Below are 17,588 nucleotides of genomic sequence, written 5' to 3'. Positions count from 1 at the left end.
GACTATAGATAAAGGGGATTTCTGAACACATTTCACCTTTTTCACTAATCACACCTAGTAAATCAAAACCCAAGGATCAGACATTACTATCATTCCCTGTAAAACAAAATTATGTGGTTACACACAAATATCAACAGTTTCGTGCTGGGGTGAGAAGAATCATTCCTCTACTTGAGGTGTACCTCTGTGCCCTGGTAAGATAATCAGTGAAATAGCTAATTTTATTTCAACTGTCATCCAATTTCCAATTCACACTGTGACCTATTCTAAACCCTCAATTCCTCTGCTTGGGGCACAAGAACTGTTTCCATGTTAGTGTTGTTCTCGTGCAGACTGTTGTCTTGCCTAAAAAGCACATCTACAAGTATAACTTACTCTGCTTGGAGAACAAACTGCAGTAACAGAAGCTGCATTTTGTAACAAGAGTAAGAAAAGGTGATACTGCTATGACAGTACAGCTGTAGTGACTAATCATCTTCTGCAGAAACAAAACTTAAGATGTGTATTTTGTCATCCTCAGCTGAAACTTGTTTGCTTTTTTCTAAATAAAACTAACACTTGTAATTTTTAAAAAGTGTCCTTAAATCGCGTTATCCAATATGCATTTAAGTATTCTTAGTGAAATGAAGAATGGCTTATTAAAATTTTAAGTGGTTACAACCTTAGTTTCCGTAAAAACAAAATTGATCTAAGCTTTTCAAACTTACTGTAATTCCCTGTTTTTGACCTTGCTTATATGAATTCTGTCTGGAAAAATATTTACGTTAAATCAATGGAATATACACGTAACTTTCATCTTGTTAAGATGATGCTTTTTAAAAATAGAAGGTTTATCTTTTAGTGATATTTTTTGCTAAAAACTGTAGGACTGTATACAGAGCAGCACTGTACACTTGGCTTTGGACAAAGAATTACGTTATTCTTCAAATAAACAGAGAACTAGTTGAAGGAATAGTGAAATACTTTCCAGACTTACTGTCAGCCACAGAAGTGAAAAAAGGAAATCTAGACATTTATAAAAGAGTGATTTAAAATTAATCTAACTCTAATTTCATCTGGGCAAGTAGTTCAACAGTATCATATACAACCATTCTCCTATTCCTTGTCCAATTTCCATTCTCACATATGAGATAAACAGGTTTTAAGGGAAAGTAGCTTTGGAACTTTCTTTTTGGGGGCCTCTTCAGAAAGTTTAAGTAGAAGGGCCCAGTTACCCATTTATTATCTCTTACCTTCAACTCTTGTTTTAGAAACAACCTAAGCTGCCCCCAGATAAAGGGTATGAGAATCAGTAGCACTGATCTGTTTTAAGCATGCCAGAGAAAAGCCAGTAATCGAATTCAACAGGCTAAACAATCTGAATATGAATGTGTTGGATTTTTAAGATGATTGAATTACTGACCCTTCTTGATTAGTGTCCAGTTGCTGCCTGCAGCTAAAACCTAATGCAGAGGAGAGCAATTTTCTTCTTAAGTATCTGTGTGGCTTTTTGTCCACAGGAATTTAGATTTAGCTCTGGTAGTCTGAAATGTGAGACTTAGTTACCTCCAAATCTCCTGTTAAATGAAATGCTACACACAAAATCCTGAGGCATTTTATGCCCCTACTATTAAAAAAAAAGAAGTTACCAGTGATAGTTCCCAGATTTGATTGGGGATTAATGGATTAATGATCTACAGTTAGTTCATGTAATTCCTACCAAGAGGCAAAAAGGCCACAGAAAATGAGCTGCCAGGGGGATTCCTCAAAGAGTACATTGGAACAGAATTGGGCTGTATTGGCAGGATAGCTTTTTCCTGGTTTATAGAGTTTGTTTTTTAGGGAAAAGTAAGACTGGCTGCTGTCTTTTACAGAAGTTTGTGCTGGCCAAGTCTTCTCTCAACACTGCTACATGCTAGTCCTGCTTTGCGAGAGAAGATGAGCACTCAAGCTGGAGAGGCAGTACTTAGCCCAAGACAAAAAACAAATATTACCAAGTGAGACATAATATAAAACACAATACAAATCCCAAGAAGCTGTAGACACACTTGACAACTGAACAGGAACTAAGAAAAAGACTGGAGAAATTTAATTTGGTACCAAATTTTTAAAGGCTAATGAATAAACCTGAGATGGTCCTTATAAAAATAGTTCAAGACCTCACCATCTTCAGAGATGGCTTTATGGCTTTCCCTCTGCTCTTCTCAAGCTAACTAGAGTGACCACTCCAAAAATTTTTCCTTTGTTTTACCTCGTATTTCATTGTAGGGAAAAAAACCCCAACATTTTATAAACTTAGAAAAAACTGCAGGTTATAATTTGTAACACAACACATCACTGGAAATATTCCAAATGTAATTTTTCTATGCCATATAATGTGAAGTGCCTTTTGGTGTTGGCTCCTCATGAAGTTATCTGAAGAAATTAACAGACAAAGAAACCTAATAAATCATGTTAGCATCTTAAATATATAAAAGTACTGTTTATAACATCATTTCAGCCACATAACCAGGATATTTCTGGCTTCTTCTTCTGTTTGGTTACTACATTCCAGAATTAATTTGTGTAACTAAAAATAGAAATTTGCACTAGAAATTGTAGAATTGTGCAAGATAAATTCTGCTGTAGTTCTTCTAAAAAAACAAACAGAAAAGGAAGTGGTGGCTGAGAGGATCTCTTAACCCAAAAGCTTTTCTGTTTATCAGTGCCCAAAAAATATATGTTTGCTGGGAACATCACAGGTGGCTTCTGGCTGCCTGAGTCTGGCAAGACTAGCTTTAAGGACACAAAACTGGGGAGGAATTGGAATAAGGCACAGATTAGAGGATTATCAGAGCCATCTGCAGTCTACAGGCATCCAACATGCTTGTGTTTCATCACCTATAAACTTTTCTGTCTGAGAACATTGTGATTTTCTGTTTTCAAAGCCACAGAGTGCTGCTGATGAACTTCCAGGAATCTGTATGCCATCGCATGGGGATGACATGCTGTGTCATTACTGGGACCCTGCCTACCCCATGCTGCTCAGCTGGAACAAAATCATGGCTTCAGACCAGGTTCTGCAACCCCCTGCCTCAAAGCAGGATGTACAGATGGGGGCAGAAATAAGGGAAGTTACTCAGAAATATAAACATTAAGAAGGTGTTTGGTTTTCGAAAACCAAATTGCAGAGTTTACAATATATCAAGTTTTAAAAACTTCAAAAGCATAGGAGAACTTGCTTCCCCAAGGACATGCAAGCATCTGTCTGGCCCGAGGGGAGCTCCTAGGAGGGCTGGCAGTGGACCAGGCACTCAGCCTGTTACACACCAGCACCAGCCCAAGCACACTCTGCAACCAGACAGCTCTCTTAAGGGAGCTTAAGGCTCTCTGCTTTCTTAAGGGAAACTCCCAGGAATACATAAGTCTCACTGGAACAACACAGGGCTGCTGTTCCATCTATTTGGTAACATTCTTATTTAAAAACTTCTTGAAATACAACTTCCTGCCTTTTAAACTGTCCCAAAACATATATATAGACCCAGACAGGTAAACAACTTTCAAATGGTATATAACAGGAAAATTTGCCCATGAATCTGATGCATCCTTGCTTTTATGGAACAGAATTGTTTGCTTAGTCATATGTGACTGGTGAATTCTGTGATTATTCCTGTTTAAAACTCATTTAAAAGACAAACAATCTGAAATTTCAAACACACTTTAAATGAAGGTTTCATTCATAGTACAAAATCAAACTCTGTCAAAGGGACTAGTTTTTGATCTTTTTCACCTTGAAATATGTCTGGAACAGACATAATTTTCTTTCCTGAATCTATGTGGCTTTCCATCCCACTTACTTCAGACTTCTCCATGGAGGATCTAAGTAAGAAACTCTGCACAAGTTGGTAAATCAGTTGGCTCAGATTAGGAATAAAAGGAAAGAACACTTGAAGAAAGCTTCTCTGACTTTTAATTCTCCACTTTCTTGGAGCAAGATCCCTTTGGATGTCCTGTCATGGTGAAAGGAGGGCTGCTTGGAAGGCTCACTACTCTGAAAATCACTACTGGGTTTCCAAACCTGTGCTTTCCTTAAAATCTGTATCTGTTTTAGTGTTCCACTTGCATACTGTGTCTTTCTCTGTGGCGGGTCAACCTGCAACTACCAGCAAAACAACCTTTAAAGAGCCCTCTAGAGCAAGACATTTTAACACAAAATATAGTCAAAACGTCCAATAACATCACTAGCAGAACTGACCAAGTTCTTCACATTCCAGAAGAAAATTTACATTATTATTTCCAATTAAAGAGAAAAAGGGTATTTTCCTCCTGATATTAGTAATTTCTCATAAATTCAGCTATTTACATTTGTTCCCTATTATCTATCTTATATCTAGTTTATAGTAACATACATTTCTTGAGTATAAGTTTTAATAAAAAAACCTCAAAGATTAATTTTTTACTCATTGTGTTTATCTGTATTTATAGCCTCACATACCTTTAATCAATACAAACCTTTTCATTTGATCTTTTCCCTTAAAGCATACAGGTATCTTAAAGGGCTAATACCAACTATTTTTTTTTTTTATAGAAAGAAGATGAACCACTAACACTATCTCCCTCTATTTTCTCCCTTTTATAATCACTCTCAGAGATATTTCATTACCTTCTAAATATCTACCCTTTGGTAAACCGGTTGGTCACCAGACTCAAAACTTCATGGAAGACAAATAATAATTAAAAACAAAAGTCAACTAAAGCAGGAAGAATTACTAAAATCATCTGAAGAAAAAAAAAATAGTTTAAAGCTTTTCTGTGTCCTTCATTTTCTGGTTTATTGTAAGGACTGCTAATACTGCATGGGCTCTGCAGAAGCTCACAGATCCAAGTCCACAAGAAGGCTTTGTACATCCCAAACAGAACACGGGACAAGAGAAGGCTACTCATTTCAGCACTGTGTGTTCTCACCCAGATTTCTAAGATCCTACTACAGAGCAGCAAACAGCAGTCCAAGGAAAAGCCAAACAGGACTAATAAGATTAGCAAACTATGCACTGGGTTTTTTAAACACAGCTTATTATAATATTAATCTATTTTACTATGTTTGTTTACTTTCCCCATATATAAAGAACTATAGAATTACTTGCATCTGGAAGGACTACACTAAAAGAGGAACTAACTTCAACATTACATGTTTGCTCAGGAATTGTGCAGTGAGTTCTGAGCATCTCCAGGGCTCGAAATTTCAAAACCTCCCTGGGCATCTGAAAAGAATGAAATGACAAGGAACCCAAACAGAAAATCAGTTTGGTGTTCTGAGATACATGTATATTTCTGCAATATTTGGATTTCTACAAAACAACTCATGTTCCCTTTATGTTTTCTCTTGTGAAATAATTTTCATGTCAGGTAGTTTTTTTTTCAGTACATCTCAAATTATCAGATTCATACAACAATATTTTAACCTATCTTTGATTTTTTGAACAAAGCTGTCCATTTTTTGACTTCTTTTTTAAAAGCATATTTATGTTATATGCCTCGAAAAAGAAGAATATGTAAATATTTATACTTTCGTTCTGTCTCCAGTCTTTCAGAGGAATATTATAATAATGCAAATACTACTTCTTCAGAGGGTTCACACATTGAAAAAACTCAGAACACAGATTCTATTATCTTTGCATATTCATACACCCTTTCTTTTAACGTGTTTGGTGCAAAAGCTGTCTATTCTCAGATACTGCAGCTAGCATTTTAATCAGAACAGTGACCACAATGGTTCATTTTAATTCCCCTTTTACAGACCTCTTACTTATTTTACTTATCACATCATATGTGATAACAGAAAGTTATTTCACCAAATTTTCTCAATTCTTTATTTTTTATTTCCCAACTAAGCTCTCCTCTCCCCTTTGCCCTGAAATCAGAATCCTAGAGAATCAAAATACAGTTATCCCTTCAGACAGGAAACACATTATTATTATTTTTCCCATTACTTCATATTGGAAACTCTTCCCAAGATCAAAACTGCTAAAAAAGTGAGCTGAAGATTAAATTAAAACTTATCTGACACCAACAATGGTCTGGTTGTAGGCCAGGACAAGAAGCCAAAATTACAACAGCAATAAGCCCTGCAGTTAGCAGAGAGAATGAAGATAACCATCTTCATTCTTATCCCTCTGCTAGATAAATCAGTTCCTGAGAGCAGAAAAGCAGGTGGAACAAAAGTCCAACACACCAAGGGTTAGAATTTTGTCTCTTTAAAATGTCTCTAGGCCTTTAAATATGGCTCTAGATGTAGTAGTTGGCTGAAGGCAAACTTCTGCCCCAGTCTCTATACTCAGAGCATTAAAATTCTCCCAAACTCCATCCACCAAGAGCCCACTAGCTCCATTTCTCTCTAGCACGCTCTCATTCATTTTGGAGCCAGTATTCTGTACCTCTCAAGCCCACCTATTCAATGTTTTTTCTCACCATAATACCCACTTGAGCTCCCCAGCCCTCCCACAGGAGAATCACTATCTGCTATAGGATTTCTAAGGCAGTTGCACTCCACAGCCCCCATAATTGGCAAGGAGTAAAAAGATTGTATACAGAGAGCAGTTACCAGCAATCAATCCAAATGAGACTGCAGTGGAGAGAAATATAAAAAAAGGGGATGCTTATTTTCTCTGTGCTTTGAATTCCTCCAGAGGGAATGGTTCCAAGAAACTATGGGAGGGGAATTCTAACTGCAGTAGTATTCTTACCTGCAGATTTCCCCCAAGGTTAATATGCTGACATGAAGATATTACAAAACTTAGTTTGACAGCAATAACTAAATGAGATGGCATCAAGTTTATTTGTCCTCTGCCACACACACCTGCGAGTCAACACAATTAAGATGGCCCAGTCCTAAGGAGGTGAACTCAACCAAGACTATAGTAGTGCGTGGGGACAAAGAAACACATTTTAAAAGCTCTGTCAGCATGACACTATTTCCTTTGACAATACAGATACTCCCAATTAGTTGGCTGAAACTAAGTGCCAGCTCCTCATTCAAGCCCAGTTATTGTGGAGGACCTTTACAGTTTTAATACTGAACACAGTTACAGAATACTACAGCAAACCATATGACAGGACAGGCTTATCAGCTTTACTGTAATGTACTGCAAGAATTCTGGCCAACGGTGCAGAATCTAAACTTCTTCAGGGCTAATCCACTGAAATCTGATAGAAACCAGGAAGTCTCAGGAATTTCAGCCCCTTTCAGTAGTGAGGATAAAATATAGCAATTTTTATCACTGACATAGGTTAGAAGAAGTCAAAACCAATCTCCCTGTTTCAGCTCAGAAGAGGCTCAATGTCTTTGCTGGATTCTGTTTCCTTTAACAGACACTGTAACACAGAGGTGCCTCCATTACACAGGACAGATGTAGAGATTTATTTTAGTATTATCTAAGCTGAGGAGCCTAAGTACAAGTGGTTTTTATTAAGCTTTTAAAAGTTTACAGACCTGAGTGGCATCTCCTTTGGCTATGGCTAACAGTTATGCATTATAGAGCACATACAACTTAAACCAGGAAATGAAGGTTTTTACCCTACTCATTTTGTTGAAGCAGAGAGTTGAAAACATGATTTTAAGTAAAGCTTTTCTTATTAAAAACAAAAAACAAACCAGAAACAGAAAATTTTTGCAACCATTGTTCTTTGTTTTAATGACCTCCTCTCTCAAAAAAAAATTACAAAGAGTAGAATGGCTATTTTCTTTCTACTAATGTAGAAAGAAATAATGAATAAAAAATTAATAATACATATTCAGTCAATGCCTCCTCTTAAAAAAATCTAGGATACTTACGGAGTCCAAACCTTCGGAAAGGCAGCAATTTCTTCTGGTGTATATTCATCTAACCTCTTGGGGACTGCACGTGGCTGAGGAATCTCTTGTAGAAGGTTCTTCTCTATATCTTCTGGAATAACCTGAGATAGGTGAGAACAGTTTTAACTATCTAACTCTTTAACAAACAACACCCCTGTCAATGGCACTGCATTCTTCATGCTAAGTGTTTGACCTAAATACAGCAATGTCATACATCTTGAATCTCATGGTTCAATGAAATAATATGGAAAACACCCAACTACTTATATATATACATACATATATATATATAAAAGTAGTTTCAGTTTTGTTTTAATTTACCTGATGACATGAGTGCTCTTGCTAACATTCCCACTTCACCTCTATATAACACAAGGATGCGAACATAACTGCATGACTACTCACATCTTCAGGGAACAGGTGTAGCCTCTGCATCAGAGTTCTTCTCTGAAGGTTTTTTGGAAGCATTCTATAAACAGCCAGTTTAACGATCTGAGGAAGGTAACATAACAACATATAATCAGGGAGGTTACCAATAACACGAAATAGCTTAACTGTGTTTCTCTCTGTCCACTCCATTAATCACTGAAGCTCTTAGTCATTCTTCATGCTGAAGAATTCTGGCACCACATTCAGAAGGTGCCCTAGACCTTAATTTTAAAGAAAGGAATACTTACTCCTCATAATATAAACACTTATTTTAAGACCCATGTAGAAAATTTCAGCTTAGAAAGTTAAGAGCTATATTTAACATTGTGAATGACTGCATATGATCACTCAGCTTCAAAGAATTGAGAAGTTTGTGGTAACTCTATTGTACTGCAAATTTACATATACATATTGTTTAAGAAAAAAAATGCTCTAGCAAATTTCCAAGTGGTCCCAGCAACTAGTTTAATAATATAATCTGCTGTGTTTAAGACAGTTTTATAATTAATGTTTTGTACCTTAAGCAAAGCTGGCATACCAAAACACTGCATTATGAACTTGCTATTTATATTTACAATACATTCCCTTGCTATTAGTTCCAGATGAACAATCTCACTTCTAAACATCAGGAATGAATAGAATTTGTACATCTACTCTAGATGACGCTCATTGTAAAGTAAACAAACTTCAATGGGATTTTCTCTTGGACTCTGGTAAAGATGTGTTTTATTAAATACAAAACAAATTGTTATGGACTTCATCTTGAAGGGGAACATTTGTAAATGTAAAACAATGCACACAACTGTAGAAGACAAAAAAGGTTTCATAAAGGACAGCAAAGCATTTAGAGCTAGACCTACATGCAATTTTGTAAATAAAATGTTTGCTCCAGGACACCTGGATATAAACTAGATCCAAATCAGAAACTACCCAGGCATGCTTAGTGCAACATCAAGCTCAAGCCAATAAACCACACTGAAATGCAGGGCATTAAGAACAAACAAATCTTGCAGGCACCTGGATATTTTCTAAAATATATTGAGCAAAATGGCTTCTTTTTATAAAATTAACTAAAGGAATTAAATTGAAATTTTAGAGACAATCACCAAGTTCCCAGGTGGAACCACATTAAGATAGGATGTTCAGGTGCTATGCAGCCAGTACCATAAATATGTGGCCAAATGCAATAAATCAAGATGACAGGAGAAATATATCAGGTCATGCAGATTAATATACAGTTTTTATACTTTCTCTAATAAAAATTAATAAGCATGTATTAAAAACCAAAGATGAAAACAAATGCTTTTTAGGGATAAAAACTATTCATGCTTGTAGAGCAAACTATAATTTATTTAGTTCAGTATACTATCTGCTTAGACAAGGGCAAGGAAAATGAACCTTCACTGGTTTGCTTCACTGAATATTAAAAAATCAAGTGAGATACCACAACAATTAAAGAAAATACAGAGCTATTAACAGCAGCTCATGTGAATAGCCCTTTCATCATTAATAATTTTAAGTTCATACGCTAATTTTCCTTTCTATCCAGTGTTTTTCCTTATTGCCAGTGAAAGATCAAAATGCATCAGAACTAAACAAACAAATCTTGAGACTTCACAACACATTGACTGTGGGGATTTTTTCCTTATCTAAAAATTACTTTTAACTTCAGACTGTGTTAGAACCAGTGTTGATTTCTTAGACTAATAAACTGTACATACACATGATCCAATGTATGACCTCTGACCTACAGATACACAGAGCTAGTTATTTAATGATTTCATTCCAATGAAAAGAGACTTTAAAATACTTTAATGAACATTATGTTAAATACTTGATTTCTTCAAGCAACCAATGTTCATGTTTGATTTTTGATCTTCCTCTGCAGCATGAGGCAGAGTTATCTGCTGAAACAAATCAGTGAGGTAGAGCAACTGATCTATTTTGGTTGTGGATACTTCTGATTACTGAATCTGTTCTGAATTTTTTATCTACATTACAAAAAGTTCAGTTCAGTAGTAAAAATGTGCCAATTGAAACAAATCACTCTGTAAAGAATGTCTGATTTATATACACAAGCTTGAACAAGAATAAATATTTTCAATGTTGTGTACAGTCACTGCAGTACTGACAAGCTCAGGTTCCAACAAACTACCATGAAAACAGGACTTGAAGAATCATAATGGATAATGAATTATCATAGACAACTGTAAATTCTATAACAATTTCTGCAGGTAAGTATCCTAAGGGCAATAAGCATATTCCAAGGCATGCTTCGGTACATCTACTGTTCTCTATGCTGTTTAAGAACTCATTTGCCTTTCTGTACCCCCTCACACATGCAAGAAGTTCATAACCACAAGATCTGCAACAGAAAAATCAGTTCACATGAAGCACAAACTATTTTTTACTGCCAGGCAAGCCAAAGTATCACAGAATGGTTTGGTTGGAAGGGAACTTTTAAGGTCATCCCATCCTACCCCCTGCAATGAGCAGGGAAAACTTCCCCTAGACCTGGCTGGTCGAAGCTTCATTCAGACTGGCCTTGAACACTTCCAGGAATGGGGCATCCACAACTTCTCAGGGATGTCTGTTTCAGTCTCACCACTCTCACAAAAAAAAATTCTCTTTGATTTCCAATCTAAATCTCTTCAGTTTAAGAACATCGCTCCTTGTCCTGTCACTACAGGCCTTGATAAAAGATCTGTCCCCATCTTTACTGTAAGCCCCCTTATATACATCAAAGTTCACAATAAGCTCTCCCCAGAGTCCTTTCCTCTCTAGGTTGAACAACTCCAACTTTCTCAATCTCTCCTCATAGGAGGAGTATTCCATCCATCTGATCATTTTTGTGGTCCTCCTCTGGGCCTGCTCCATCATGCTCCATGCCTTTCCTGTGCTGGGGGCCCAGAGCTGGACACGGTGCTCCAGGTGGGGCCTCACCAGAGCGGAGCAGAGAGAGGGAGAATCACCCCCCTCACCCTGCTGGCCACGCTGCTTTGAAAGCAACCCAGGACTCTGATTTACTGCAAGGTCATTAGTCCAACTACAGAACAGAAGGCTAAACAGGGAGCCAGGACACAAAAGGCAGTGCTGGAAAAATTCCTTCATTGTAACTTCTGCCTCGAAGACTTTCTTCAAGCCAAAATAAACCCAAACCCAGCTACTGGAAAGACCAAGTTTACATCCAACTTCTTGGCCAAAATTCTGCCTACAGCCACAACTTCACTTTCACTGGTGTGGTGTCAAGTCAAAGAAATCAGTAACCCACAGGCTTAATTGAAGTTTTACAGACTGCTTTTGCACCTTGAGTAAGACTGTGTAACAGAAAAGGCAGATCCAACCAGCAATACTTGCAGGGTGTTAAGTAAGGGTTCTTCTGTTACCTGAACATGCTCAAGTTTTACTAAAAATAGACCAACCCTAAATAAAAAAAGTATGGAATTGCAAACCTGCTACTGAATTCACATGAAGCCCAAACCCAGATTCAATGCTCCCTGAAAAAACACATCAGAACATATTGTTTCTTTCAGGAATTAACAATAAAAACCCTGTTTTTACATGCTTGTAATACACTTCTAATAAAAGACAAACGTTATTGCTTTCTATGTCATTATGCTTACTTTGACCTATTAAAATAGCAAGAGCTTAATTTTACATGAAAGTTAAAAAAGCTGGTGATTTCTGTGGGATTTCAGACTGGCAGAGAGGTCTACCCACCCACAACCTTGATCACTGCAACCTTGATCTCATTTTGAAATTGATTAGCACAGCTTTACAGTTTATTCAGTTGTTCACGGACTCTCTCTGCCTCCTCCCCTAGTCCTTTATCTTTAGTACTATCAATGTGTAAAATTCCACATCCTCATAAATATTTACTCCTAAACACCATGACACTTTATCAGGGAAAGACATCCACCATCAGATAAATGTACATAGCCACCCCAGCATTAGTACTTGAGGAATTTTATTCTACTGGAATGCTGTTTGTCCCAGTTTTTTTTTTAATTACAAAGTTCCCATTTTGAATATTGCAATACCTTTTTTGCAGCTTAGCTAATTTATACACTCACAGCATAGACATGCTCTTAATAACACAGTTCTATGATATTATTCTTTTAGTTTCCAATTTAAAGGGCTAATTAGAAGGAAAGGAATCTGAAGGCAGGTCTATTAAAATTCTTACACTTTCAGTCCCTTACAACACGTTAATACATTTTATGAGTACAAATAAATTAAAATATATTTATTTGAAACAATATGAGGCTTAAACATTTCAATTTTTGTGACAGGCTTTGGCTTACGTGCAACTTGTAGACTATGGCTGATGGAGACAAGTTCTGAGAAAGATTTTTTGCCAGATAAAACATACTTTAAAGATGAAAATCAACAGAGCAATACTCCTAGTACTGAGAAGCACAAAATAATTGGCTGAATTTCCAGAAAAAAAGTCTACCCTTACAGCTATTAAAAAGTCTATCCTAACAGAATTAAGTCCAATAATCAACAGGAAGCAACTCTAGAACATGGGAAGGACACAGCGCTCCAGAGAAAACAAAGTGATTAATTACAAGGCATACCAAAATAACTCTAAAAGAATTTCAAGTGATACAGCAGTTACTTGGAGGTACAGTTCAATACCACATCTTCCTTCTACTAGTCCATGGTTTTCTTCTGTATACAATATTGTTCTTTTCACCACACATTATAAAATATAACACAAAGAACTTTCTACCTCTGACAGTTGTACAAGTAGTACAGCAGGAGTGAATGTACTCAATACTGCCACATGAATCATTTGGTCACAAACGAATTAAACTTCCATGCACATGCATGTCATTTGACTTTCCACTGCAGCTTTTCACTTAACAAAAATGTGGAAGTTTAATGTTTCCTTTAAATTATTAACTTGACTCAAAAATAAGGAATGGATTAAGACTTTTTAATATAAGCATTTATTTTTGTGTACTATGAAGAAAATGACCATGTCAGCTCTAAGACTTACTGAGATCACCTGGAGTTTTCAAGGTAACGTTTCAAGATAGCATGTTCTCCTCCCTATGCAAAACTAACTTGTGTGCCTCCTAATCCAGTCTTTGAAGTTTTGCTCTACTTAATTAATAAACATTACTCCCTAGTAATAGAAGGAAATGCTACTACATCTAGTGTTCCAGTAACTGACTTCTAGCAAGTACATATAATTCTATCAACTATTCTTTACTGATGCAAAAAAAATAGGTTCTCAAATACCAACAGCAAGATTTAACTGTGCTGTCTTTGCTTTTCTTCAAAAGACCATAATGGCAAGTCTACACATGCAATCAGTTGCTAAAGGGCATTCAAAAGGAGAATTAGAACATTTTAAACCCCTTCATATCAGTGCCAGCAGCTGAACAAACCAAAACCTTGACACCCCTGGAGGCTCCCTCCCTGCACATTTCCATACAGCTTCACTTAATCTTCCCTAGCAGGTAACATTCATTCTGAACAATTATCGCCCATTATTTCTCTGTCACAGGCAATACAGCCTCTAATAATGCAAAGGTCAATCCTCTCACTGAGCATTTAGAAATTAGCATTTAGAAATTGCTAAATGCAATTTCTTCTTTTTTGGGGTCAAGTTTCTGATGCGGCCAGGAAAAAAAAATTAAGAAAAATAAGATGAGTTTTGCCTACCTTTCAAATCACAAATCAAAGAAAAAATGATTGAAAACTTTGTTCTTACAGGATTACTATCTGCTTCTACAGATTAGATCTGACAACATTATTTTGCAGGCATTCAAATGAAAAGTCGTAAGATTTTTCTACAAAGTTTACTCAAGTAATCTTTGCACCCTCTCAAATCTGAGATTTAAAATTACAACCTTTAGTCTTTCTGTATCAAGTACACAGAAGTCTAATTTTGAAAATGCTGGTCTCATGCCCATCACTTTTCCAGCTAAATAAAACTTCTGCAAGTTTTATTACAAAAAAAGCCAAGATAATCCCAAATCTCTGTGTATTCTAAACACCTACACCTCGAATCCAAAGGTTTACCAGTTTCCTTTACTTTCAAAAGATTGTCCTGGCAAAGAAAATACACCAAACCCTTCAATCAGATTTTTGTTTTAGCAACCTCCAACGGAAATTAATGCTGCCTGCCCACTTATATCCTAAGATATTATTGCTGTCATACAGAATGTTAGTATTACATTAACCTGAAGAACAGAGTGGCTGTTTTGAACTACAGTAACAAAGTTTCATGGTGCACCTAAAGAACATATTTTATAGTTTTGCTTATGGGTGGCCCAAGAATTTACATTCAATCTAAGTCAGAGAAATGTGAACAAGCTAGGTTTTTTCTTCAATATGCACTTCTTAAAGTAGCCCAGTCAACTTCAATAGATGAGTTCTGTTCTCTGCTATTTTGCAGAAGAGCAGACAACTGAAAACACTTGAAATTTTAAACAGATTCAGAGACACTCCCCTCCTCATGCCTCCCACACAAACTCAGTGAGTATTTATGAACTCACAAGTATTTAAGGTTAAAATGTGCTGGACTATGCACTTTTGGTATCTTTTTGTTAACACTCTAATTTTCACCCTTGCATAAACCCAAATCTTTTTTAAGTGCTGAAAAACTTGGCAAAATGAACAAGGAACATTAAACTCTATACAAAACATCAACTGCTAATCTCAGGTACAAAGTTATACGTCAGAGATCAGACACTTATGATTGGACAAGTGAAGTTATTTCTTTCAACACAGAAGAGAAGTCATGGATTACAAATAGTTGCCATGGAAAGCTTTCAAGACCTGTCTGGATAAATTCCCAGCAGACTTATCTGACCTAATAATTGACACTGCTTCAAGTAAGAAGTTGGACTAGAGATTTCTTTGGGTTCTCTTCAATCTGAATCATCCTATGGCCTCTGAAAAAAGGCACGTGTAAATTCAAATTCAGCACAACCCCTCTGAAGCACTAACTACCACTTCCAAGTAAAGTAAAGCTCCAAAATTAATAAGATAGATACAACGAGGTGAGCTCCAATTAAGGGAGATTATCACTTAACCTTGGTGGTACCTTAGGAAGGAGCTAAAAATGATCAGGGATGATACTACAGTAACCTTGTCTAAATTCTGACAACAATATTTATGACTTTCAGCCTCCCATGTAAGCATGAACTATAGCATTTTGCATCAAATTACTCATTATAATCTTTTAAACTAGCAATTAGCTGTGAACCAGGTTTTCCAAAAACTCTGTATACTAGAAACAAAACTAACAGAAAAATATTTATCTTGGGGACTTGCATGTAAGAATTTAGACATATGCAAGTAAAGACAGTGCTAAGCATTCCTGCAGTCCCACTATACACACACACACTCAGAAAGTCTCATATAAACTGGAAAATAGTCAAATCCATTGCAAAATCTCTATGTAACACCAAGCAAGTTTACAACATCCTTTTCCTTGGAAATAGTCTCTTCCATTAATTTATTGCCTTAATTTCTGTAACAGCACTATTTCCAAAAGCAATGATGACTCATCTAATGAAGCACTACAAGGATGAATTAGCAGGAGGCAGTAACTCCAAGAGCAGAGAAATAGAAGTAGCTGCCAGGATAAAAGTAACACTTTACAAAATGAAGATTTGGATGCCACAGAAGATACAGCTTGCTTCCTACAATCTTCATAATTCCACTGGCTTCACAGGAACTGAATTTGATGTGATTAAAAGAGAAAGGAAGGGAAATAAAGTGATTTATAAAAGTCTCCATAATAACTATGTGTCATTTGGATTATGATTTGAAAATCCATATGTTAGTTAGGCTGACATTGTTTTTTCACAGTACCACTTTTTCAGGTTTTAAAAGCTAGTTCTAAAAATAAAACCTGTTAACAAAGCATCATCATAATTTCCATTTTTGTCATATCCCAATGCATTTCACTCCAATACAATTCAACTAGTAAACAAATGTTTCTAGCCATAAAAACCTCTTACAACTACACACAGAGAATGTATCTTGCCAAATTACCACCCACTACTACTAATTATGACAAAAACATGTCTGAGATATCTTTATGAGAAAGGCAACTGAATGCTCCATCTTCAATAGAATGACAGAGTTAATTGCTGAAGACTCCACCATTGTGCTAAAAAAATAGTGTCTGCTGCTAAATTAGACCAAGACTCAAGCCACATCACCATTTGCTGAGCCTTTGTCCAACATGCTTTAGTTTTTGGCAATGCATTTCACCCTCTTCTGTTTGCAGAGAAATTAATCTCTGAGCCTGGCAAGAAAAGAGGTATTTCAGAACGAATGCCAAAAGGCAATTTAGAGAACATCCAATTCCCATGCCCTAACAAGTTGTGTTACACTGCCTCCCAGTGCTCAGCACCTGCCTGAAGCTCAAATGAAATAGGTTGACTAGTCCATTTGAGACATGGAACTATCAGTAATTCCCAAAGGAATGAAAACTATCTTAGAGGCTGTTTGCAAAAGCATTTATTTTGAAAAATTCTAGACAGAACATTACACGCAAATGTAGGATTAAGTTTCATTTTATTTGAAGAAGTTGTGACAGTAAAAACAGAAACCAGGCAAATTCATATGGTGCACCACTTATTCACTGAGTATTTGCACTTGTATAAGGCAGACTTTGGACAAACCAGGATTTCCAAATCATTGATAAAACCAATGAATTTTACAGCAGATAAAATTTCTCTAGGTGAAGGAAGAAACACTTTTATATTTTATATATAAAGTGACCCAAACAAAAGCATTTCAAAGTCAAAACTGAACATAAATATCTAATAATCTCTGTGGGTCTTGTATCATGCTCTGAAACATTAGTACTTAGAGAATTCAGCCCTCCAATGCTGTCCATTCAAGTTGCAGTAGAAGTACTTCCATAACCGTGTAAGTCAAAATGTTCATATCTGGCTCCCTACTTTTTTCATCGGTAAAAACACATGAACACTGCACTTCAGAATATACAATAGTCTAACACAGATAAGAGGCTTATGTTTAATATAATCACCATTTCCATTTCTTTCACACCATGAACACACAGCATTGCAGGAAAGATTTAAGAAACATCATTACTGAAAACCTACTGTTGAATTTCACCAGGAAAAAGAGGCAGATGCACTTTATAACTTTTTTAAGATTAGCATTATTGTTGCTGGCTCTTAAAAAAAGCAGTCGGGTCATTAAGATCAAGTACATCTTAGCTGACTTAAACTGGAGGCAGTTCACTTATGCGACAGGTCAGACCCCTCAAACTAAAAGGAAGTAAATAAGTGAAAAATTAGTAAAGCAAACAAGTTGATTTGCTCCTTTGGACAGCATGGAAGAATGACAA

At 36.3% G+C, this 17,588-nt stretch overlaps 1 protein-coding gene across 1 annotated transcript in view; it reads right to left on the bottom strand.

Annotated features, from left to right (window-relative positions):
• The window catches only part of MRPL13 (mitochondrial ribosomal protein L13), a 29,982-nt gene that overhangs the window by 6,951 nt on the left and 5,443 nt on the right, over positions 1–17,588 (bottom strand). The window contains exons 5-6 of the mRNA XM_005516935.3: positions 8,216–8,302; positions 7,790–7,911 (exon numbers count right to left, since the gene is read on the bottom strand). Of these exons, the coding sequence (XP_005516992.1) occupies positions 7,790–7,911; positions 8,216–8,302 (209 nt within the window). The remainder of the gene's footprint in view (positions 1–7,789; positions 7,912–8,215; positions 8,303–17,588) is intronic.

The sequence above is a fragment of the Pseudopodoces humilis genome, chromosome 1, assembly GCF_049639895.1.
Source record: "Pseudopodoces humilis isolate 2021_Gansu_Grassland_sample_001 chromosome 1, ASM4963989v1, whole genome shotgun sequence".
In the NCBI taxonomy this organism is placed as follows: domain Eukaryota; kingdom Metazoa; phylum Chordata; class Aves; order Passeriformes; family Paridae; genus Pseudopodoces; species Pseudopodoces humilis.
The sequence above is the reverse complement of the archived record's forward strand: the minus strand, read 5'-3'. Positions and strand labels throughout refer to the sequence as shown.